This window comes from Myxine glutinosa, chromosome 7 (assembly GCF_964187855.1).
Source record: "Myxine glutinosa chromosome 7, kmMyxGlut1.1, whole genome shotgun sequence".
NCBI classification, from domain to species: Eukaryota; Metazoa; Chordata; class Myxini; order Myxiniformes; family Myxinidae; genus Myxine; species Myxine glutinosa.
The window spans coordinates 97309715-97334498 of NC_136267.1; the positions used below are offsets into that span (position 1 = coordinate 97309715).

General features: G+C 44.9%; 1 protein-coding gene across 1 annotated transcript in view; it reads left to right on the forward strand.

The window, feature by feature from the left end:
- The first annotated feature begins 2524 nt into the window (after positions 1-2524).
- UBE2F (ubiquitin conjugating enzyme E2 F (putative)) overlaps positions 2525-24784 on the forward strand; it is a 61945-nt gene continuing 39685 nt past the window's right edge. Inside the window, exons 1-2 of the mRNA XM_078782029.1 lie at positions 2525-2671; positions 14933-15049. Coding sequence (XP_078638155.1) covers positions 14965-15049 — 85 coding nt within the window. The 5' untranslated portion in view covers positions 2525-2671; positions 14933-14964. The remainder of the gene's footprint in view (positions 2672-14932; positions 15050-24784) is intronic.

Consider the following 24784-nt stretch of genomic DNA (forward strand, 5'->3'; position numbering starts at 1 on the left):
GCTGTTCGAACGGCCGGCGCTCATTGCCACTATCGAGCGCCGGCCCGGGCGTTTCCCGACCTGTTGAAGGAGCATGGCGGATGATACTGTCGAGCCTCGTGGCCGAACTTGGCGTGGAACCAGCACCAGGTGGTGGAGCTGGAGGAGTGCGGCTGGCTCCGCCAGGCCGGCGGAGTTGGTGGTGTTCCCCGCGGTGGCGGTTTTCGCCGCGGCGGTGGGCGGGGCGTGGCGGCGGCCACAAGGTGCGTATCAGCATGCTGCGTATGCTGTGTAAGCTGATGCTGTGGATCAGCATCATCAGCATCATCAGCAGCAGCATCAGCCTCGAGGTCCGTGACGGCCGCACCGACTCTCGCCCGCGTGTCCGAAGCCGCGAAGTACCTGTCCACCGCGGCGGCCAATGCTCGGGGTTCCGTTAGCACGGTCCCGGACAACGCGAGGCGTACCTGTGCTGGAAGTTGGCGACGGAAAAGCGCCCGGAATAGAGAATCAGGGGCTTCGTCGCCCAACAGTGACAGCATATGGTCCATTCGGACCGACGGGCGCATGTCGCCGAGCTCGGGGAGATCCAGGAGGCGGTCGGCCCGTGCGTCCTCCGTGAGGCCGAACGTGGCTAGGAGCAGCCGCTTGAGTGCCTCATACTTGTGGCCGTCCGGTGGGTGGCGAAGGACGGACACAACTCGAGCGGCCGTGCCGGGCCCGAGGGAGGCGACGACGTGGCAGTAGCGCGTGTCGTCGTGGGTGAGGCGCCGAAGCTGAAACTGGGCTTCGGCTTGGATGAACCAAACTTCGGCCTGGGCCTCCCAAAATTCGGGAAGTTTAATCGACATCGCGTTGTTGGCCATGGCAATGGCGCCGTGTTTGGAAGGATCGCTACGGCAGATCCAACGTCGAGGGTCACCAGTAAAGCGCGGTGTTACGCGCGCTGTTTGTAAACAAGGAGGAAGCGGACAACGCGGTAATTTGTAAGAGTCTTTATTCAAGAGCTCACTGTAACACTGAACTCTCTCTCTCAGGGCTGCGCGCCCCGTGTATATCGTGAGGCCACGCCTCTCTCCCGGGCGTGGCCCACCCCCACTCGGTGTGCGGGGTGATGTCACCACGTCAGTGCTTTCGTGTCCGTCACAGTACGTTATTAAAAATAAATGTACTACAATATTTTTGAAAAATTTCATTGGTTGCTAGGAGACGGCAGCATGTAAAAACCGTTTGAATATTTGAAATACAGTTTGATCCAGAGGTAAGTGGTGTGGTCTTGCTGTTTGGTGGACACGATATGTGGAAGGGAAATTATTTTGGTGTCCTGTATCTGGTCGTGCTAGTTGGTGAACACGGTAAATTTAAGGGGAATGATTTTCTGTCATTCTTCTGAGTGGTTGCTTCTCCTTCCCGGTATTTTTGTTCATTTTATTGTTTTTTTCCACTCTCTTGAGTTGTGGGCCTTCCTTGAGTGGTATTACATTTATTATCATCATCATTGGAATGTCTGTTGTAAAGATACGGACACGCAGAGAGCATCAAGCACCATATTTTTATACCAGGCAACGGCAACGCGCTCGGCCCCGCCCACAGCGACCTCTCTCGGCCCCGCCCATAGCTGCCTCGCTCGGCCCCGCCCACAGAGACTCGCTCAGTCCCGCCCACAGAGACTCGCTCAGTCCCGCCCACAGCGACCTCGCTCAGTCCCGCCCACAGCGACCTCGCCCGGCCCTGCCCACAGCGACCTCGCGGCTCGCTCGGTCCCGCCCACAGCGACCTTGCTCGGTCCCTCCCACAGCGGCATCACTCCGCCCTACACGGCACGATTAAATCAGCATTATTATACATACGGAAGTAAAACATAGTCCTGTTAAATCTTCCGATCATTTATTATTTTATTTTATTAATTGCAGAAAGCTTTATTTACTGTTCAATTAACAGGATTTTACATAGAAATAGAGACGATTCCAAAGGTACGTCTGCTGCAGACCTCAAAACATCATCATGATCAGTCACTCAAAATCACTATTTTGTGGTTCAAACGCCTTTTTCATTCCTATCGTTCTGTTCCATCCATGTCCGTCCACTCGAGTGCCAAACTGTTGTACTGGACTTTAAAAATGAAGATTACACGCGAAGCTGTCTTCGGCCACTTGCACATCATTTAAAAAAAACTTGAGCCAAACACCGCGAGATTAAAATTTGGGCAAAGGCGGTGTTGTTGGCAGATGTACGATTTACATGCTTATTACATTATATACTTAAGAGTTTTTGTACTCTGTGGTTATTATAATCTTCTTTCTGCTTTATGTTTATTTTTTTTTCTCACAGTCGGTTTTATTTTCTCAGTTATCGTGGTGGTGCTTGATGGGCGGTGTATAACTTTGATTGCACTGAAAGACAAAATTCTAGAACAAGGTCCTCTTTAAAAATATATATTAAATGTCGCGAACTGTATTTGTCGTGTTTAAATAGAAAATACGAATATTCATTTTCAAACTTAATTTCAGCACATTTTCGGAGAAAGTTCTAAAATTCTGATCGGGCATTGTGTGGAGATGGCAGAATGAGCAATGTGGGCACGGCACACGTAGTGGTAGTGGGGACAGTGAGACACGTTATTTGCTGTGGACGCGTCCTGGTGTCTCCGCGAGTCGGACCCATCCCAGGCTAGCCTGGCCTGTCTGTGTAGGTACTTCGATCAATCACGTACAGTACCACACATACATGCACTGGAGCTCGTGTTGATAAACACCTGGCGCACTGGTTGCGATGAATGAGACGTTTTAGTAAAGAAGAGCTGTCTGGTTCAGCATGCACGTGCTTTAATATCTATATTGTACTATGGCGCTGCCAAGCAATACGGCTTTGCGCCCAAGCAAGGCTTTTGCCCGGGTACCGTCGCACAACGGCCTGCGCTTTTCGAAACTGATCGTGAGACGCTTGACGTGTACAGCACAAGACAAATGTATGCAGAATGGACAACCGGCTCGTCCCCATCCGTTGGATGCTGTGTTGAGATGCAGCGCCATTGGCCTGCACTCCACCAGAACGGCAGCCTTTAAGTCTGGTACCAAGAATGATACTAATACAGCGTTTCTTCTTCCCAATGGCGACCTATGGGTACCTTGTACTGCATACTGTCAAACCTTTGGTTACGTGGGGATAAGAAAGCCTAAGCACCTTAACCAACATGTCAATCTTGTCATATATATATATATATATATATAGATATATATATAGATATATATAGATATATATATATATATATATATATATATATACATATATATATATATATATATATATATATATATACAGTATATATATATATATATATATATATACACGTATATATATATATATATATATATATATATATATATATATATATATATATATATATACATATATATATACATATATACATATATATATACATATATATATATATATATATATATATATTATATATATATATATATATATATATATATATATATAAATTTATATATATATATATATATGGCTATATATATCTGAACTAAGATCAAAATTCTGCTCTATCAGAGGGTTCTCTTGAGAGCTTGACAGGCAGAGCGTATGTACATGGCAGTGACGTCATTACTTGCGCTCATTGAAAGCTGGAGAACTGCACATATATTTGGATTGGTTTGCTCCCGGCTGCATCCAGGGGATTCCATATAATGAGTGGATACCAGAGGTAATGTGCCATGTGGCAGATGGTACTTATCGCTCCCATTAAGGTACAGCATAGCTGGATGGGATACCTTAATGGCAGTTCACCACTGATGGTATGAAATCGAAAAGTGACTGATATATATATATATATATATATTTTTTGAATATGATATACGCAATCGGTGATATACGCAATAGGTGATGAGCGGAGACGTTGTATTCGTGTAAGACAATGACATTCTTTTTTTATATATATATATTTCATTTATTTTGTATAGCGCTTTTCATGAAGCCCAAAGGCGCTTTGACAGAGTGCAAAACATAATGCATAACAAAACATGAAAACAACAATTGCAAAAAGACAAGAATCAATAGGGAAATATTTAAAGCAAAAGGAGGGAGAAGGAGAAGTGATAGTCAGGGGTTAAATGCTGTGGGTTGAATGTTGAATGCAGTGCTGAACAGGTGGGTCTTGAGTGATGTTTTGAATGTGGTGAGTGAGGAGGAGTCTCTGATGGTGTGAGGTAGTGAGTTCCAGAGGGTGGGAGCAGCGATGGAGAAGGCCCTGTCCCCCCAGGATCTGAATTTGGTCCGGATGGGGGGGATCAGGAGGTTGGTACCAGCAGAGCGGAGGTTGCGAGTGGGAGTGTGTCTGGAGAGGAGGTCAGCCAGGTAGGATGGGGCCAGGTTATGGAGGGCTTTGTAGGTCAAGAGGAGGATTTTGTACTGGATTCTCTGGGAGATGGGGAGCCAGTGAAGCTTGTGAAGGACGGGGGTGATGTGGTCACGGGTCCGGGAATGGGTGAGTAGACGGGCAGCGGAGTTCTGAATGTATTGGAGTTTATTGGTGATTGTTGAGGGTGAACCATAGAGGAGGCTATTGCAGTAGTCCAGACGGGAGGTGATGAAGGCATGGATGAGGGTTTCTGCAGCCGTGGAGGAGAGGGATGAGCGGAGACGGGCGATGTTTTTCAGGTGAAAGAAGGCTGTCTTTGTGATCTGTTTCGTGTATTTGTCGAAGGAGAGGGTTTGGTCAAAGATGACGCCAAGATTCCGGATGAGAGGGGAGGTGGATACTGGGATACCGTCGATGTTGAGGGCAAAGTTATGGGTGGATTTTGTGAGCGTTTTTGGGCCAATGATGATTATTTCAGATTTATCACAGTTAAGTTTGAGGAAGTTGATTTGAAGCCAGGATTTTATTTCAGAGATGCAGTTTGTCAGGATAGAGTGGGTGTCGGTGGAGACGGACTTGGTGGAGATGAAAAGCTGGATGTCATCGGCGAAGCAGTGGAATTGGAGACCATGACGGCGGATTAAGTGACCGAGGGGGGACAGGTAAAGGATTAAGAGGAGGGGGCCAAGAACTGAACCTTGGGGGACACCTTGGGGGAGGGGAGCAGTGGGGGATTTGCAGTTATTGATGGAGATGAACTGGCGTCTGTCAGAGAGGTATGATTTAATCCAAGAGAGGGCAGTGCCGGTAACGTTAAAGGTGGATTCAAGTCGGGTGAGGAGGATGGTGTCAAAGGCAGCGCTGAGGTCGAGGAGGACGAGAATGTTGAGGTTGCCAGCGTCAGAGGAGAGGAGAAGGTCGTTGGTGATTTTGAGGAGAGCAGTTTCAGTACTGTGGTTGGAGCGGAATCCGGATTGGAATGTTTCATACAGGTTATTGGCAGAGAGGTGATGTTTGAGTTGCGCGGCTACAGCGCGTTCCAAAACTTTTGACAGAAAGGGTAGGTTGGAGATGGGTCTGAAGTTATTTAGGGTGTCAGGGTTTAGACCAGGTTTTTTTAGAATGGGGGTAACAGCAGCAATTTTGAGGGATGGTGGGACGATGCCTGTAGACAGGGAGGAGTTTATTGTTGCAATGATAAAGTGGAGAGAGAGCAGGGAGGGAGGCCTTGACAAAGCTGGAGGGGATGGGGTCAAGAGTGCAGGTGGCAGTTTTCAATCCTATGAGGAGTTCAGAGAGGTCAGTAGGGGAGACCGGGGAGAATTGAGACAGAGGAAGGCAGGATAAGGGGGGCAGGTGGTTGGAGGGGGAGCGGGTGCGGCGGTGGTCAAGCTGTTGTAGATGTTGTCAATTTTGCGTTGGAAGAAAGAAAGGAAGGAGATGCAGTTGTCTACTGTGAATGACTGGGTGGTGGTGTCCAGGGGGCGGAGGAGTTTGTTTATTGTCGAGAAGAGTGCTTTTGGGTTTCCGGAGCCAGAGTGGATAATTTGAGAGTAGTAGGCGGAGCAGGCATGGGAGAGGGCATCTTTGTAGTGTTGTAGGTGGTCCTTGTAGGCTTGGGAGTGAACTGTGAGACCTGTTTTATTGCGGAGTCTTTCAAGTTGGTGAGCACGAGTTTTCATCAGGCGGAGTTCAGGGGTAAACCAGGGAGCAGAATGGGTGAAAGAAACTGTTTTGGTTTTTACAGGCACAAGCTGGTCAAGGCAGGAGGAGAGAGTGTGGTTGTAGTAGTCAGTGAGGTCAGAAGGGGTGTGGAGGTCAATGAAGGGAGAAGTGGACATTTTTTCAGAGAGGGTGGATGAGAATGAGGTAGGTGAAAGAGCGTTTAGCTTACGGAAGTTGATCGTGCGATAATGTCTTGGTGTTGGGATGTTGATGGTCATAGTGATGGCTAAGTGGTCAGAGAGGGTGAGGTCGGAGCCAGAGAGATGGTGCAAAATTAATCCAGTGGAGCAGACAAGGTCCAAAATGTGACCACGGATATGCGTAGGAAAGTTGACATGTTGAGTGAGGTTAAAGCAGGTGAGTAAATCAGTGAAGTCAGTGGTTATTGTGGAGTCAGTGGAGTCCATGTGGATATTGAAATCACCAAGGAGGAGGATTGAGGGGGAGAGGGAACATAGCTGGGTCAGAAAGTAGGAGAAGTCAGACAGGAATAATGGGTGCGGTTTGGGAGGGTGGTAGACGACAGCCATGACTGACTGCGTGCGACCAGAGAGTTTAAAAGCCAGGTGTTCAAAGGATGAGGATGAGGCGATGGGGATGAGGCTGGTCCTGATGTCTTGACGGTGGATAACGGCAATTCCACCACCTCGGCCCTCCGAGCATGGTTTATTGACGTAGGAATATCCATTGGGTGTGGTGAGGTTGAGCGTGTAGTAGTCCAGTGGTTGTTGCCAGGTTTCGGTGAGACAGAGAAAGTCCAGTTTGTTATCCAGGATGTAGTCGTTGAGGATGAGGCATTTGTTGTTGAGGGACCGGGTGTTGAACAGGGTGAGCTTGATGTTGTTTTGAACAGCAGGGATGAATTCAGGTGATTTAGCCAGGGTTCGCAGGCAGGAGGTGCGATTTTGTGCGTTGCCGTGACTAGGTGCGCTGGGACGATGAGTGGGAGTGCGCTGAGCCGACCAGAGGACGGGGATGGAGTGACCTGATTGTACATATACAAACTTACGACCGGAGCCACGGTGAATGTACCTGGGTCGTCGGAGGAGTCCATTTGATTTGATGGCAGAGATGCATGATGGGGTGGAGCGGGTATTGAGCAGAAGGAGCCTTGCGGCGGAGTACTGCAGAGCCATGCCAGGCAGGAGCGGAGAGGCGAGCACGAGGCCAAGGTTGAGGAGGTGAAACAATGGTCCCAACCCCACGGGAGCAGGCCCAAGGAGACGAAGGAGCCAGGTAGGTGAAGCCAGGAGCAGAGTCGGGACCAAGCAGAGGGCAGACAGGAGCAAAGAGACGATCACGAGGCCAAGGTTGATCACGGCAAAGCGGGAAATGCAGCGGCAATCAACCGCCGCCGCTACAAATCAAGATCACGGTGGGAAAACCGCCGCCACACCGCTGCGAAGGACACAACCCACGAGAGCGTGCCCGAGGAAACAGCGAGCAGGCGAAGGAGCCGGGTAGGCGAAGCAAGGAGCAGAGCCGGGACTATGCGGAGGGCAGACTCAATGGCCAAAAAATCCGCACGACCACCAAAAAAGCAAGCCACAGACAGTGGCCCAGTCGAAGAAGCGGCGAGCATGTGACGCCTGCGTCCTCTTCAGACCGGGCCGGAAGCGGAAACATATATACATATATATATATATATATATATATATGTATATATACTGGCATGGCTATATATATATATATATATATATATATATATATATATATATATATATATATATATATATATATATATATATATATATATATATATATATATATACATATACATATATATATATATATATACATATACATATACATATACATATATATATATACATATATATATATATATATATATATATATATATATATATATATATATATATATATATATATATACGTATATATATATATATATATATATATATATATATATATATATATATATATATATATATATATATATATATATATATATATATATATATATATATATATACACACATACATACATACATACATACTAGCAAAAGTACCCAGCGTTACCGAGTAACAATGAATCGCTTCCTGACTGGAATATGATATACGCAATCGGTGTCCATCTAGAGGGAATTTAAAAAATAGATCGCAGGTACAGTGGACTCTGATGCAGTGGAGTGACACCCTATCCCATGGAACTTACACTCACAAACTGCTTACGAAGTACCAGACTATGCCTGCTCTAGCAGGGAAAATGGCTTTAAAATGCATGTTGTATTCGTGTAAGACAATGACATTCTTTTTCTCCTTCAGCTGACAGTTTCGTTCAGTTTCAATAACACACACACACACACACACACACACACACACACACACACACACACACACACACACACACACACACACACACACACACACACACACACGTAGTAACACACACGTAGTAACACACACGTAGTAACACATACACAGTAACACACACAAACATAGTAACACACACACAGTAGCACACACAGTAACAGTGTTAGAAGCTTTAACGATGGAAAGTCACTCCTGCCTTTGTTCGTTCTCGTTCGCCACGATTTGTGCACCCATCGGCAGCACACGATGGCATTTTGCCTTAAAGTACAGTAACACACACACACACACACACACACACACACACACACACACACACACACACACACACACACACACACACACACACACATAGTAACACACACATAGCAACACACACACACAGTAACACACCCCCTGGCACCGATCTCGTATACGGTATAGCAAGATGCGTATATCTATCACCGGCACCGATCTCGAAAAGCAACAACAACAACAGGCATTTTAAGGCCATTTTCCCTGCAAGAGTGGGGGTTAGCCTTGCGGTCCCCATGACAATGTTCTCCATTTTGCCCTATTTTCTGCATCTCCCCTTGTTAACCCCCTTGCCCGCATTTCTTCTTCGACCATCTTTAGCCAAGTCTTTCTCGGTCTTCCCTGTCCACTACCTCCTTCTACATTCATTTCCATCACTCTTCTCAACTAGTCACTTTCATCCTTCCTCAACACATGACCAAGCCATCTCAACCTGTTTCTCTTCACAGCATCCATCACAGGCTCTATTCCCATCATCTTTCGCAATTCATCATTTGTCTTCCTCTCTCTCAGCGACACTCCACACATCCACCGAACCATTCGCATTTCCAACCTTTCCAGCCTTCGTTGCTGCTCTACGTTCATTACCCATGTCTCACTCCCATAAATCATAACACTTCTCACACATGCAGCATACACCTTTCCCTTCAGCTTCAACGACATTCCCCTCCTCGTCAGCACGCCACTCAGTTCCCGAAACTTCTTCCATGCACATCTCACTCGAGCAACTGTTGCCGAGTCTGATCCACCTTCTCCATTCAGCATGTCTCCAAGGTAACAAAATGTTTTCACACCTTCCAGCTTCACGCCATCTCCAAGATCCAACTCAACATTTCCTCCATCTGCAGCTCCCTCTGTGCACACCATACACTTGAATGTAGCTGCCACACTGGTTAATGACCCTCTCAAACCTCTACATTTTTGATGAACCCACTCAGCGCACATTGTACATTGAATGGAATTCACTCCGACACCCTTCCTGCACACAGCACACGGCCACTTCCCAGTTCTTTCCACCTCACCACATGCCTTACCACTTGCCATCACCTTCGTTTTTCTGATATTCACCTTCAGACCTTTTGTCTCCATACATTCCTTCCACTTGTTCATCTTCTCCTTCAGTCCATCCATACTTTCTGCAATCAACACCAGATCATCTGCATACAACAACTCCCACGGTAAACCCTCCTTTACGTTCTGAGCCAGCACCTCCATCACAGCTGCAAAAGTAGTGGACTTGGTACCGACCCCTGATGCACTCCCGCCTTCACCTCAAATTCACCACTGTTCCCGTCCTTCATCCTTACAGCTGTGTGTGCTCTTTTATACATTGCCATCACTACTCTGATCAACAATTCCTCCACTCCTAACTTCCTCAATGCCCATGTCACTACTTCACATGGAACCCTATCGAATGCTTTCTCCAGATCAATAAACCCAAGAAACAACTTCTTCCTCTTCTCCATATACTTCTGCAACTGGCTCACAATAAAAAGCACGTCTGTCGTTCCTCTTCCTGGCATAAATCCAAACTGCATTTTGTCAATCTTCACTTTCTTCCTTATCCTCCTCTCCAACACCCTTTCCAATACCTTCATTCCATACTCCAATAACTTTATCGCTCGATATGAGCCACAGTCCAGAGGGTCACCTTTCCCCTTGTACAGAGGGACGAGGGTACTCAGTTCCCAATCCACTGGAATGCGGCCTTCTTTCACCACCAGATTGCAGATCTCTGTCATTCTCTTCACACCCCAATTTCCCGCTGCCTTCAACATATCTCCCACAACTCCCGTCGGCCCTCCCGCTTTTATACTCTTCATTGCTTTTATCGCTTCCTCAACTTCCTTCTCGGTTATCTTCTCTGCCGGTCCTAAAACTGGGTTACTCTCTATGTTGCCATCCCATTCATTCGCTGCATTCAACAGTATTTCCATATATCTCTTCCATCTTCCTTTAATTCCATCTGGGTCCACAAAGATTTGTCCCACTTCATCCTTCAAGCAACTCACCCCCATCACATCACACCTCTCTTTCGCTATCTGCTTTGCAATCCTGAATACCACTCTCTGACCCTCTTCCAAATCCAAGTGTTCTCCGAACATTTTCCTGCATGCCTCCTGTGCCTTTGCTACCTCTTTCTTTGCAGCCTTCTTGGCTGCCTTATAACTTTCATGCTCTGCCTTTTCTGCCCCCATACCCTTCGCCTTCTGCCACTCCTTGAACTTCTTCCTCTTCTCGTCAATCTTCTTTCCAACCTCATCATCCCACCACCATGTTTCCGAGTGCCTCGGTGGTCCTTTTGTCCATCCACATACCTCACCAACGGCTCCCAACAGACTATCTTTCATTGACATCCAACCACTTTCAAGCTCAACCACATCATCCTCCACCATACTCAGCCTCTCTTTTAATGCCTCCCTCACTGTCACCTCTTTCAACCTCCACACCTTCATTCTCGTTTGGTACTTCACCCGCCGAGCTCTCCTCGCACCTTTCACCCTTATGTCGCAGACAACCAAGTGGTGCTGTGAAACAGCCTCCTCCCCCGGGATCACCTTTGTGTCCCGGAGGTGCCCCCTATCTCGCCTACGCACCAGCAGGTAGTCAACGGTTGTCGTCGACCCACCTGACGTGTATGTAACAAGCTTATTATCCTCTTTCTGGAACTGAGTATTACAAATCAACAAATCAGCTCCATCAGCAAACTCCAAAATCCTTTCACCTTCTCCATTTCTCACACCATATCCGTAACCCCCATGAACTCCCTCAAAACCGTCCATACTCCTTCCCACATGTCCATTTAGGTCTCCTCCTACCACAACAACTTCCTCATCTTTCACGTTTTCCATCAGCTTTTCTATAGCACACCAGAACTTGTCCTTCTCTTCATCGCTCCGACCAACCTGCGGAGCATATCCCGAGATGATGTTCACGAAGAACTTTCCAATCATCATTTCCACCATCATCAACCTTTCACTCACTCTAGTCACACTCACCACACTGTCTACAAACTCCTCAGAAAACAGGACACCAACACCATTCACGCCCTCTGGGCACCCTTTCCACACAAACTTGTATTTCTGTCCCTGCCTACCCTTCACCATTCTCACACCACTTCCCTTCCATCTCGTCTCCTGCACACAACATTTGTCCACTCTTCTTCTGACCAATACTTCTACCACTTCTCCTGATCTCCCTGTCATTGTCCCTACATTCCATGTCCCAAATCTCAGAAACCGATCTCCACGTCGGGCATCAGACGTTTCGTCGTCATAAATGGAATGATTTCTACCCTTGCTTCGATCGGGTTCCCCACCTTGAGTGTTGACGAGAGGGAGTGGGGTCCCCCACAAGGTACTTCGGACTGTACCCTGCCCATAGGTAGTCGTAATTGTCATGGTTCTATTTGAGGCAATGTTTTTATGGCCGGATGCCCTTCCTGACGCCAACCCTTTTAGTTGCCTCTTACGACACGCAGGGATACGGTGTACCTATTCTAAACCGGGATACACACCGGGTGTGTTCCACCGGTTTCGATCTCGAAAAGCGAGATGCGTATATCTATCACCGGCACCAATCTTGTATGGAGAGATGCGTATATCTATCACCGGCACCGATCTCGTATACGGTATAGCGAGATGCGTATATCTATCACCAGCACCGATCTCGTATATGGTATAGTGAGATGCGTATATCTATCACCGGCACCGATCTCGAAAAGCGAGATGCGTATATCTATCACCGGCACCGATCTCGTATAGCGAGATGCGTATATCTATCACTGGCACTGATCTCGTATAGCGAGATGCATTTTACCTGACAGTTAAATAATTAAAAAAACTAACACCAGAACGAGAATCCCAGCCTTGCTTAAATAAATGAATAAATACACTTAGTTATAAAATCGCAAGATATGGTAAATTTTGTCAGATTTAATTCACTCCAGAATAGGACATTATTTAGTTTACAGCATCCAATCCTCATATCCGAATCCAGATTTTGACGATATGCTTCAATTATGCAATGATAATCAATCGTGTTTCCAAGGCAAGGCACGTTTGAGTACGCCAAAATAAAATGGCGGCTTATGAACCCAGCGAGGTGCATTGGGCTGACCAAGATGGCGGGTCGCCATATTTGTAAACCACCACATCAGGTTTTTTTCTTAGGAGCACCTCATTAATCATCTTCAAAAAGGATGTTATAACACACCCAAACAAAAATTGCGGTTCGAGTTGAGGAAGGACTGATGCGAGTACACCACCTGATTGACACTTTTTAGTTTATGTCAAAGGAAGTAATGCTATCACTGTATAATAGTCTGATTAGGCTGCACATGTAGTACAGTACAGTTTTGCTCACCAGTCTTTCTTGAAAGAATATATCTGCATTGGATAGTTCACTCTGCAAGAACCCTATCGGACGGTTCCAGGGCTGTGAGGAAATATGTGGAAAGGCAGGGCTGCTATTTGCCATAAGATGGAATAATATTACATGGGGATCTGATACCAGTATTTAGGATACTAGGGCATGCCCGTACTATATATAAGCTAGGACGTGCCCGTACGTGGGTGCCCGTTCCTTGCCAAAAAAAAAAAAAAAAAAAAAATTTGTGTAGGGTGTGTGTGTGTAAACATCCTAGGGCGTGCCCGTACGTGGGTGCAAAAAAACATGCGTGCAAACAACAACAACAAAAAAAAACTTTGAAACCACGTGGCAGTAACGACCACAGAACCCCCCCCCCCCTCTATTTACATGAATGGTTTGGTCCATTCGCAACGACCACAGAACCCCCCCCCCCCCTCTATTTACATGCAATGGTTTGGTCCAAAGCGAACGGCTTGCAGTGTTTGGTAAAGAAATCGCCATAGCTCGGTAACTACTTCTCCGATTAATATGAAACCTTGAAAAGGCACATCCTCGGGTCCCCAGCAATATACCTGGCAAGTTTAAAGTATATCGGACCGGTAGTTGTCGAGAAACAGCGGTCACAGACAAACATACACACATACACACATACAAACACACAGAGATTAATGGAATTATAGATAGACTAGGGCATGCCCGTACTATATATAAGCTAGGACGTGCCCGTACGTGGGTGCAAAAAAACATGCGTGCAAACAACAACAACAAAAAAAAACTTTGAAACCACGTGGCAGTAACGACCACAGAACCCCCCCCCCCCTCTATTTACATGAATGGTTTGGTCCATTCGCAACGACCACAGAACCCCCCCCCCCCCCCCCCCTCTATTTACATGCAATGGTTTGGTCCAAAGCGAACGGCTTGCAGTGTTTGGTAAAGAAATCGCCATAGCTCGGTAACTACTTGTCCGATTAATTTCAAACCTTGAAAAGGCACATCCTCGGGTCCCCAGCAATATACCTGGCAAGTTTAAAGTATATCGGACCGGTAGTTGTCGAGAAACAGCGGTCACAGACAAACATACACACATACACACATACACACATACACACATACAAACACACATACACACAGAGATTAATGGAATTATAGATAGATGATTAATAAAGGATTGACAAGATACCTGCAAATTGATTTAACCTGGTGGTGAGAGATGACATGAAGATATTTGGCCTTTTCCATGATGATAGTAACTCATGATGATAGCTACTCATTCTCTTTTCTAGTTTAACTGGCACTGTGTGCATACCATTGTGAATGAGTGCAGAAACCCGAGTCTGTCCCTTATGAGAGAATATCAGCTTAAGAATCTACTGAAGACAAATTATGAAGCATTTCAAATCTTTTTTAGGGATTAAAACAAATAAAAACATTTAACCTGGATAGTGGATATGCACCAATCATTGTAAAAGTGACAAATTACAATATGCTGTTTGATTTCATTGTGCTCGTCATCTCAATTATCATCAGGAGCCCCAGGCGTCCTCACTGGGGGAGCCCACAGTCCCAAGAAAGCTGGCCAATTTCACCGGATTCCCCCAGAGATTGTGTAGAAGAAAAGGGTAAAAACTTTTTCCGGGGATTGTGGGGGAGGGGCGTGGAGTGCCCATTCATTGCCAGGCAATGGGGTTTTAGTCCGAAGACTGGGAGTTGGAAGAGATTTGCAGTATCGGAATCTGACTCGTCAGGCTTCCTCAGTCTACTGGTAGTCCCACAACGAACATGTTTTCTCCGCCATGATTACTTTGTGCTGTGGATTATGTTTGGAAAGTTATGGGCAGTCTCCCCGTGCAGGTTCCATTTGCGAGTGTCGGAGGCTGCTGGTCATGCTGACACTGGAAAAGAAAAAGCGAGGATCTGCAGCCGAGGCTGCTGGTCGTGCGTCTGTACGTGACAAACTGCTTCTTAAAGGTATTTTTATGCACAAGTTTTTTTGAGCATGAACATTAATTAGTGCTTTTGATTATAGTTAGATACTTTGACTACTTTGCATAATTAAAACCCTTCCTGATCAATAACAAAGGCCCATTGAAGCTCTATGAATGGTGAACCTTCAACAGGAAATTGTATTTAATGGTTTTGTATAATTTTAAGTGGTGAAGCCACTTCAATATTTGGCTATGTCCTTCCTTCCATCTGTCCGTCAAAAATTAAGATGAACTTTACCAACCCACCTTATTTAATTCTAGACGTTTCTAAAGGGTAATTCTAAATGGTGGTTTTGAAAGGTTTGAAAGGGCAATTCTTATGGGTTTCGTTAGTTTCTAGGCTTTGCCTATTTCATATTAAAATACCAAACTGAACTGCTTCCTTCGGCCACGGATGCGATTTTTATTTGACAAGTAATCGTACAATGCCGAAAGAGGTTTTTACTGACCATTGTGTTGGCAGATTTGACATGTACCAGGGATGCTGTTTGAATTTTTACTCTGTTTTGCATACAAAGTCTGCTCATCGTAGAGAGATTAATCAGAAGGCAAAACATTTTCATTCCAACCAGCATCATTCATCATTCCAATCACAAATTCATACTATGGTATTAATATATCAAAATACAATGATAAATCATGCTTGTATTGAGATATTGTCAATCCAGTGAACCGTTATCTGTTCACTTCCGGATTCGGGAGCAATGTCGTGTCGATCGCATTTCAAAATCATAATTGTATTGAGGAATTTCTGAAACCTCCTATCTACCTTACAACACTCGCTGGGACCCCCAAAACATTCCACAGAAGGTTATTATATTTCCTTTTAAAAAATTTGCAACTGTAATGGTTACAAAATGCGTCCACCTGTCATGTGACCAGATCCTCAGCTCTGATTGGTGTATGTTTGTGGGGACATACGGACAGACAAACACTGTTCTAGATGGCATTGCCCTATGGGCTAATAATGATTTGAAAGGTCGAATAAAAAATTCCAGAAGTGTACCACCATTGTTGCAGTGTCTTATACACCACCTTATTAGTCCCCTACCGGTGTACACCGGAGGGGACTATAGGTTTGCACGCCGTCCCTCAGTCCCTCAGTCCGTCAGTCTGTCAGTCTGTCAGTCCGTCACGCAAAGAACAGTTTTCCGGACTTTTTTTCTAAACGCTTAATGCTAATGATTTCAAACTTGGTGCATGGTTTCCTTATGATAAGTTACAGGTCAAGTTCGAACTTCACGACGTTTCGATCATTTTTGACAAAGTTATGGCACTTTGAACTTTGGGAATTCTGATAATTCTGATGATCCTTAACTCAGTGCCATTTTAAGTTTTAATTTCCTTAAAAAAAAGATTTTCTCTGCAATAATAGGACCAATTGAGATCAAATTTTCACCGTAGGGAGGACTCGGTCTGTAGAATATTTTAATGGTAATTATGACGTCACAGGTCACGTGGTTCAGCCGCCATATCGTTTTTCGTGAAAACACGAAAACCCCCTTTTTCTCTGGAACGGCTGAACAGATCGAGGCCAGACTTTGCAGGCAGAATCGCATACCCATGACGAACAAAAAAGTCAACGAGCATGACGTCATGCGTCACATGGTTTCAGAATTATGACGTTTTTAAGCATGAACCTTTAAAACCGAGCTCTTCCGTAATTTTTTATTAAATCGAGGGGAAACTTCACAGATCTGTTCAGCATGTCAGTCTACTAAAATTTCCTTTTGGAATTTGTGATAGGGCACGTGGTTTGGCAGATATCGTTAATTAAACGAAAAAAAAAAAAAATTAAAAAAGGATATCTCTTGTTTCTTCTAGAGTTCTCCTCAAGCCGCACCGCGCGCCCTCAGCCTCGTCTCGCGAACGTCAAAAGCGTGACACAGCGCGGTTTCGGGAGGGGAGGAGCCAAGCTGAGCAACATATATATATATATACACATCGATCATTGATCGTGAACCGGAAAATATAATAAATTACTGATATTTAGCGACTCGAAAGGTTCTTTATCAACAACTTATTTTCTCGTGCTTCTGCTGACCTGTCTGCAAGGTGTATAAATCGAAGTCCCGAGTGCGAATCACAGGTGAGCCTGTCCTCAGGTAATTAGCGATTGGGAACGATTCAGAACCTGTGGGTAAATAACCCTTGGTAATTTCCCCAACAGTTTTCCGGACGACAGACTGCCGGTAGGGGACATGTATTGCAGCGCAATACTCAGAATGCTTGTTTAACATGTCCAGGTACTGCAAAACTGGAGGTTTTTGGAAACGGCAAGAAGGCGATTTATGTTATATACTGTTGAAGTATATAATTAAATTGAAATAAAATAAAGATTGTAAATGTCGTATAACAAAATTAATTACATAAGTTTACCGGCATTGATGCAGTCTTTTACGCCAATTTATTTAACATGTTACATTAGTCCTTTATGACATCCTTAAAAACAGTAAGTTTCTTGTTTGGAATGATTTTCAATTTTGTTTGACTGCCAGACAGGCAGAGAGTAAATTAATCGCACCTGTGTCTGACAGAAGCCGTTTATTTTGGCATTTTAATATGAAATAGGCAAAGCCTAGAAACAAACGAAACCCTTTAGAATTACCCTTTAGAATTACCCTTTAGAACCCTTTATAATTTACCCTTTAGAACCATATAGAAATACACTTTAGAACCTTTTAGCATTAAATGCGATGGGTTAGAAAGGTTCTTCTTCTTCATTTTTGATGGATGGAAGGAAGGACATAGTCAAATATTGAAGCGGCTTCAACGCTTAAAAATTATCTCGCTCCTTCCTGAACATGTGTGATCAGGACAAATTCAGAGCCAAAGTACTGCTGAACTACATGTTTGTTTTCTGATCCATGTTCAAAATATAACATTTAAATGAAATGAAGTTGTTTCTCAATCATAAACTGACTTTTGTAGACAGAGGACAGACGGATGGGCAGATATAAGTGAACCAATGACTCGACCCCGCTTTTTGCTTCACGTGCACAGAGTAAAAAGATAGTAGCTGTTAGAGTGCATACTGTATCAATAGTCCAGGAATAATAGATTTAACCCGGAACAAATTCAAACAAAGCTGAAAATTTCAGGATATGTTCAGAAAACTGTCCTGAATAACATACTAAAAGTCCCCAGACATCCGCCTTGTGCTTCAACGGAAATTCAAGATGGCGTCCAAAATGGCGGCAATTTTGGCATTTTATCATATTACCACCTAAAAACATGATAGAAATGCAAACAGGGTGTCAAAATACATGTTTTCAAGCACGAGGATTGTTTTAAAGATTACATTATGAGTTTATATGACTTATATGTGTCATTCGATCGATTATGAACAATTTCAACTACTTATAAGATTATATTTTATCATCATCGTCTTCATCACTGTCAGGAAAAACTGGTCTAGTCTCTTCATCTTCTCCATCTTCATCCAGCAGTGATGGAAATGGTGCAGCATTGTTGCAGGTCTGGCCATTGCACTTGACGCATAAGGTGGAGCAAGGTAACCAAAGCTTCCTGCAACCGCACGACGAGCCACAGCCATCTGCTTTGCAGCAGCATGATACCATGTTTAGCAGAGTGTCAGGGGCAATGGGCTGGTCTGTTTCAACGGGAATGAGATTGTTATCCTGCAGTCTCCATCCCCACTCTGTTGGCTGCAAGGGATTGCCTGGGAAGTGGTGGTTTGCATGTTATGGTCAAACAAGATGTTACTGGATGTGGCTTTCTTTGCCCGCCGCTGTTGTTCAACTGCCTTTGTGGAGCTGGTGTTATAGCCATCAAATACAACAGTGTTGCCTGCTCCATAATGTTTCAAAGTATAGGAAACGTAACAATGACACACATCACTGTACTTCGATGGTTGTGGCCAGAACACCAACTGCAACAGATGACCCCCATCCACAATGTAGCGACACTTGTCGGGCATGACCGGCTGTGCAGGGACAAACGACTTCAGGAGTGTACCTAGGGCACTCTTGTTTGTCTTCCGCATGGCGCCATCGTGAAACAGGGAAGAAGGTTGAGGGCCAAGTTCGTATGCCAGAAACTCTTCCAGGCCCGAGATAGTCTTCAAGACACAGTTTATCTTGTTGAAGAAGAGATCAGGATTCACGACTGTGTTTTGCCCCCTGATGTTGATGCTATTATGCTTATCATTCAACGTCTTCACTTTGTCGCTGCGGTGCAGTGTGATCTCTGTGAAGCGTTTGCCGGCTATCCTAGAGGCCGCAGTAAGACCAACGTTCACTGCATCATCACAGTTGACCGAGACATCAGCTACAACTCCAGTCGCGATTGACACCAGACGGTCTCGTTGATAACCAGCAAATGGTGGATGCGCCTGCAACCACTGCACGACAACACCATGATCCGTGTTGAATTTTTCTTTGGTGGATGAACGGAGATCCTTATGTTGTTCCGAGTTAGTTGTGTGTACACCAGTGAACTCCAGATCATCACAGACAGGGACACATTGAGGTAAAGCATGAACCCATTTTGCCAAGGTACTGTCGGTAATACCTCGACCATGGGTCATTCCCCCACTCATTTTCAGCATCCTCATCAAGAACTGCTCGATTGTTTAATCAGAGAAATTCCCAGCCCAGAATTAATTAGCTCGGCGGATTGTGAAGTAACCTTTGTCAGTGAACAAACTATACTCATCAGGTGGCATGACTTTGTTGATGGATTCCATCTGCTGGAGGTAGAGTCTGGCAGATTTGGCATAAGGAAGATGACCAGCTGCGTGGAAATGTGGTTACACTGTGAAGGTGGAGCTTCCAATCACCTGTCCTCTCAGCTCTGACAAAGTTCAGCATCAGGATAACCTGATGGACGTATTGCACCCATAGCTTGCCAGTTCTACTATGGCTAGCTGCTTGGTCAAGCTGTTGTGACAGTAGTTGGTGGAACTGCGTAACAATTTCGTCCTCTTCTACATTAGCGGTGCCTACATCTTGGTGAATAGTGTTGTCGTGCACACAGGCCAGGTGTTCTCTGTCAGTCTGGTTTAACGAGTCAGACTTCTCCAGCAGGACACTTATGAGAGCTAACAAGGAGAGAATGTGAGCCCGCACTGCTCGAGAGTAAGCATGGCCAGTCAGCATGTGTACCACAGACCCATTGGCATACACTCTTCCCCACAGTTCTGCTAACCCACTCCCTGACATGATATGGCCTATACTACCAAGATATGACATCAGAAGATGAAATCCACCAAGTCGAACAATCACTCTGTCCAAGTCGTTGGAAGCAGCAACTATTTCTGAAGCCTTCTGGAACAAAGGCTGATCAAAAGTTACAGGACAGATTTTCAGATCATGTTTTTCACTTTGTTCTTGGGCAAAACACAGTGCAGAGTAGATGGTGCTGGGGTTACTAGGATCAAGATTGATGAAGGGGAGAGTTTCAATTCTGGAGGTATGAAACTCGACATTCCTCACAACAGTTTTCATGAATCCACTCCAAGGAACTCGAGATGATAGGTTCAACACATACCCAAGCATCCAAACCAAATCAAAAGCTGTCACTTGAAGAATTTGACTGTCAGAAATGTTCAGAGACTCAACTGTTACACACTGAAGCCCAGGAACTGGCAGTTTGCTGTAAGTCTTGATGGGGATTTGCGCAAATGTACCTAATAGCTCTGTTGATGGTGCTTTCGCTGTGCGCTTGATGGGCGACTTATCCACTGTTCCGTAAGGAGTTACACATGCTATTCCACCCATAGCATGAAATGTGTTGTGACCGGTCAGCGTAGCTACGTTGAAGTCCGCATTGTCAAACACAAATTGCGTAAAACCATTCAAGCCATAGGAAGGTTCGCAAGTGGGTATTAGACTATTCTCAAAGCGTTGCACTTCCTTGTAATCGTCAGCAAAGGTGATACTGCTCAGGATATCTATCAGCTCACGTGAGGCGTAGTTGCGATATATGTACAATGCAATGGCAAGTAGCAATGGTGAGCTAAATGACCTCGGCCTGCAGGTTGAAATGATGGAATGGGCTATGGCCGTGCACCGTCTGTTTACAACTCTAGACTGTTTATCCTTCGGATCTAGCAATTTTTGCAAGAAACGCTTTAGTGAGTCAGGAATCAAGGTGTTACCATTCTCAGTGTCTTTCATTGTGGGGTATTCAGTGAGATCATAAATTGATAAGCGAATATCATCAAGAATAATTGATGCAGCCATTTCAATTATTCGATCATTTTCGTTATAATTCCCAGTTGTTCTGTCGGTCACCCACTTTTCACGAAGGATCCGGTGCGCAGAGTCACGAAAACTGACAATGCTTGTCTTTCCAGGGATACTTGTGATGATGATGTCCTCACCATAACGTTCGTTCAGCTTCTGTTTGAAGTATTTGATGGAATACCCTTCTTCACCTTGAAGAAACGTTTCCATATGTTCCATGAGCACCGAAATAGAAAACTGACATTCATCATTCTCATCTATAAATGAACAGAGTGTATTGAAGGCATAATCTCTTACAGCGTCAGCTGGTTTGCCAACGGATTGTGTTTTCTCAGTATTAGTAAAGAACTCAACACCACAGGCTCTATGGTATTTGGCCTCAGCTGCTACCAAATCTATGACAGCATCTATTCTCTTGGCAACTTTGTTGCCCCACTCATCACATCTTTCTCTTGTGCGTTTCGAAACACTGTCCTTATATTCAATGGTCTGAACATTGCTGAAGGGTTTCCTTCGTTTGAGTGCGATTTTGCTACTAGTTTCTATCATAGCGGATATATCATTTTTTTTTTTTTTTTTTTTTATTTTTTTTTTGTATACAAGATCGAGGCTCGTGAAAGAGCGAACATTAATCACACAGAAATACAAACCGACACATAAAACATATAACATAGGGAGCGGTAGACAAGATGGGGAGAGAGGGGGAAGGACACAAACACAACATTTGAGAGCAGGGACCGAGAGACATGGAGACATCGAGACATCGAGAGATCTGAGAGAGGGCGAGGGCTTTGGGGGGGGGGGGGCGTGGGAAGGGGGCGGTGGGAGAGGTATAAAACATATGGACACTGCCAGGACTTCCAGGAAAGAAGTTGGAATTTCAAACAAGGTGGATCTGGGGTGAATTAGCGGGGGTAGAAAAGATCAAGGTTTTGGATGGGGGAAGATAAGAGATGGTGGTGAACAGCTATTTTAAAGACCTGGAGGGAGGAGTGGGATTGAAGGGAGTGAGGGAGTTTGTTCCAGAGGCGGGAGAAAAGAGGAATGAAAGAGTGAAGGTGAGCAGAGAGCCGAGATTTCGGCAGTTTAACCATCAGAGGGTTGCTGGCAGATCTTGTGCGACCTGTAGGAATATTTGGGGGACAGAGCACAGAGAGAGCTGGGGGTGCAAGGCCGGAGAGGAGTCGGTAGAAGACAGAAAGACCACCTACCTGCCTGCGGTGAGTGAGTGAAAGGCCCTCAGAGATAGCTTCATCGCGGGAGATTCCAATAATTCTGAAAGCTTTGGTTTCAACAGCGTGAAGCCGAGCTAGGTGTGAGGCAGGAGCACCGGCCCATAGGGGAGAACAGTATTCCATTGAGCTGCGGATGAAAGCCTTGTATGTGGTGAGGAGCTCAGGTGTGCCGAGGAAGGACTTCGCACGACGGAGGATGCCCAGTCGGCGACTGGCTTTGGAGGCCAGCTTGGAAATGTGGTTTTCCCAAGAAAGATCATGGCAGATAGTGAGACCCAAAATCTTGAGCGACAGAACTTCTTGGAGAGGATTGTTGAGAAAGTAGATGGGAGGGTTGTCCAGTCGATCTTTTCGGAGAGACATAGTAAGAGTGTGAGATTTGTCAGGATTGAAAGACATGTTCCACTTGTTTGACCAGTCTGTGATTTTGTCCAGGTCTTCAGAGAGTGAGGAGGCAGCAGACTGCCGATCTGAGGGAAGAGGAATGGAGCGGCAGAGAGTGGAGTCATCAGCAAAGAGATAGAGAGGATTTTCGAGAGAGTCAGAGAGATCATTGATGAAGACCAGAAAAAGCACGGGGCCCAGAACACTGCCTTGGGGAACTCCAGCCTGAACAGGAAGAGGAGATGAGAGAAACCCATTCAGGGCCACACGTTGACGACGACTAGAGAGGAAGTCCGCCAGCCATGCGTGGAGATTTCCATGGATACCAAAGGAGGAGAGTTTGGTGAGCAGAGCGGGGTGCCAGACCGTGTCGAAGGCACGTGATATGTCGAGGGAGACAGCTCTAATTTCCTGTTTGGCATTGAGGACCTCCATCCATTGTTGAGACAGCAGAAGCAGCATGTCCAGAGTAGAGTGACCTGGTCTGAAACCAAATTGATGATCAGAGATCAAGCCATTGGAGAAGAGGAAAGATTTCATATCCGAAGCAATGATGGATTCCATGACTTTGCTGATAATTGGGAGAAGGCTGATTGGTCTGTAGTTGCTGGGATCTGTTTTTGCACCTTTTTTGTGCAAAGCGGTGATGTTGGCTGATTTCCAAGCAGATGGCAGATGACCTTGAGCAAAAGAGAGGGTGAAGAGAACAGAAAGAGGGAGTGAAAGAGCATATATTTCTTTTTTAAATTGTCCTTGGCACAAGCAACACAATTCAAGCAAGGTCAAGCGCATAACGTCTTAGCGGAGACACAATGTGCCAAAAATCATAAACTTACCAGTAGTATGTTCTTGAGTACTTTAGATACAGTTTGTTCATTTCTCTATCACAATCAAATACATTGATTTGTGATGATGATGCTAAAAGTGACAACACAGTGACGTGAGACTACTACTGAGAAGTCAGGTCATCTAGCGTGACATCATTCGCCTATGACGTCATTCGCCTATGACGTCACAATACCATCGCGTCGCCCAGTGGGAATAAGACATATTATAAAATAAACCTAGTATAAACCTATAATAGAATAAACCTGGGTCCTAAGAGCCTAGATAATATGTTTCAGAGTTACGGCCGTTTTTGGCCAACAATGACCTTGATAAATATCATTTGACCTTGAAAATGACACATATAAATCCTATAAACTCATAATGTAATCATTAAAACAATCCTCGTGCTTGAAAACATGTATTTTGACACCCTGTTTGCATTTCTATCATGTTTTTAGGTGGTAATATGATAAAATGCCAAAATTGCCGCCATTTTGGACGCCATCTTGAATTTCCGCTGAAGCACAAGGGCGATGTCTGGGGACTTTTAGTATGTTATTCAGGACAGTTTTCTGAACATATCCTGAAATTTTCAGCTTTGTTTGAATTTGTTCCGGGTTTCACCTTATTTGGTGCTAATGCTCTTGGACTACAAGTGCATTGCTGTTGCAGTACCTCAAGCTGATTTATTTAGATTTGAATGTATTTATTTCTAGTTGTGAATTTGTTTTTCTCCAACATTCAAAGTTATTCAAATCCTTTGCCATGATATTGTGACGATGATGAAATAGGTGTGCAGGCCTGTCAACATGTCGCAGTATCGCCAATAGGGTGAAAGAGTCAAATGGGTCAGGGTATACCTCACTACCTCAGTGTAAATAAGTTGAAATACTGTAGGTTAAGGAGGAAGCATTTTTTTCTTCCTTCACCAATGAATGAATGGGATATTTTGAGTTTGAGCCATTGTCAAAATATATAATAAAGACAAAAAACATGTGATTGAAATGTGTGGAGGAGTGGAAACCGTGTGGAACTGTACCTTTAACAATCCTCAGGATGTAC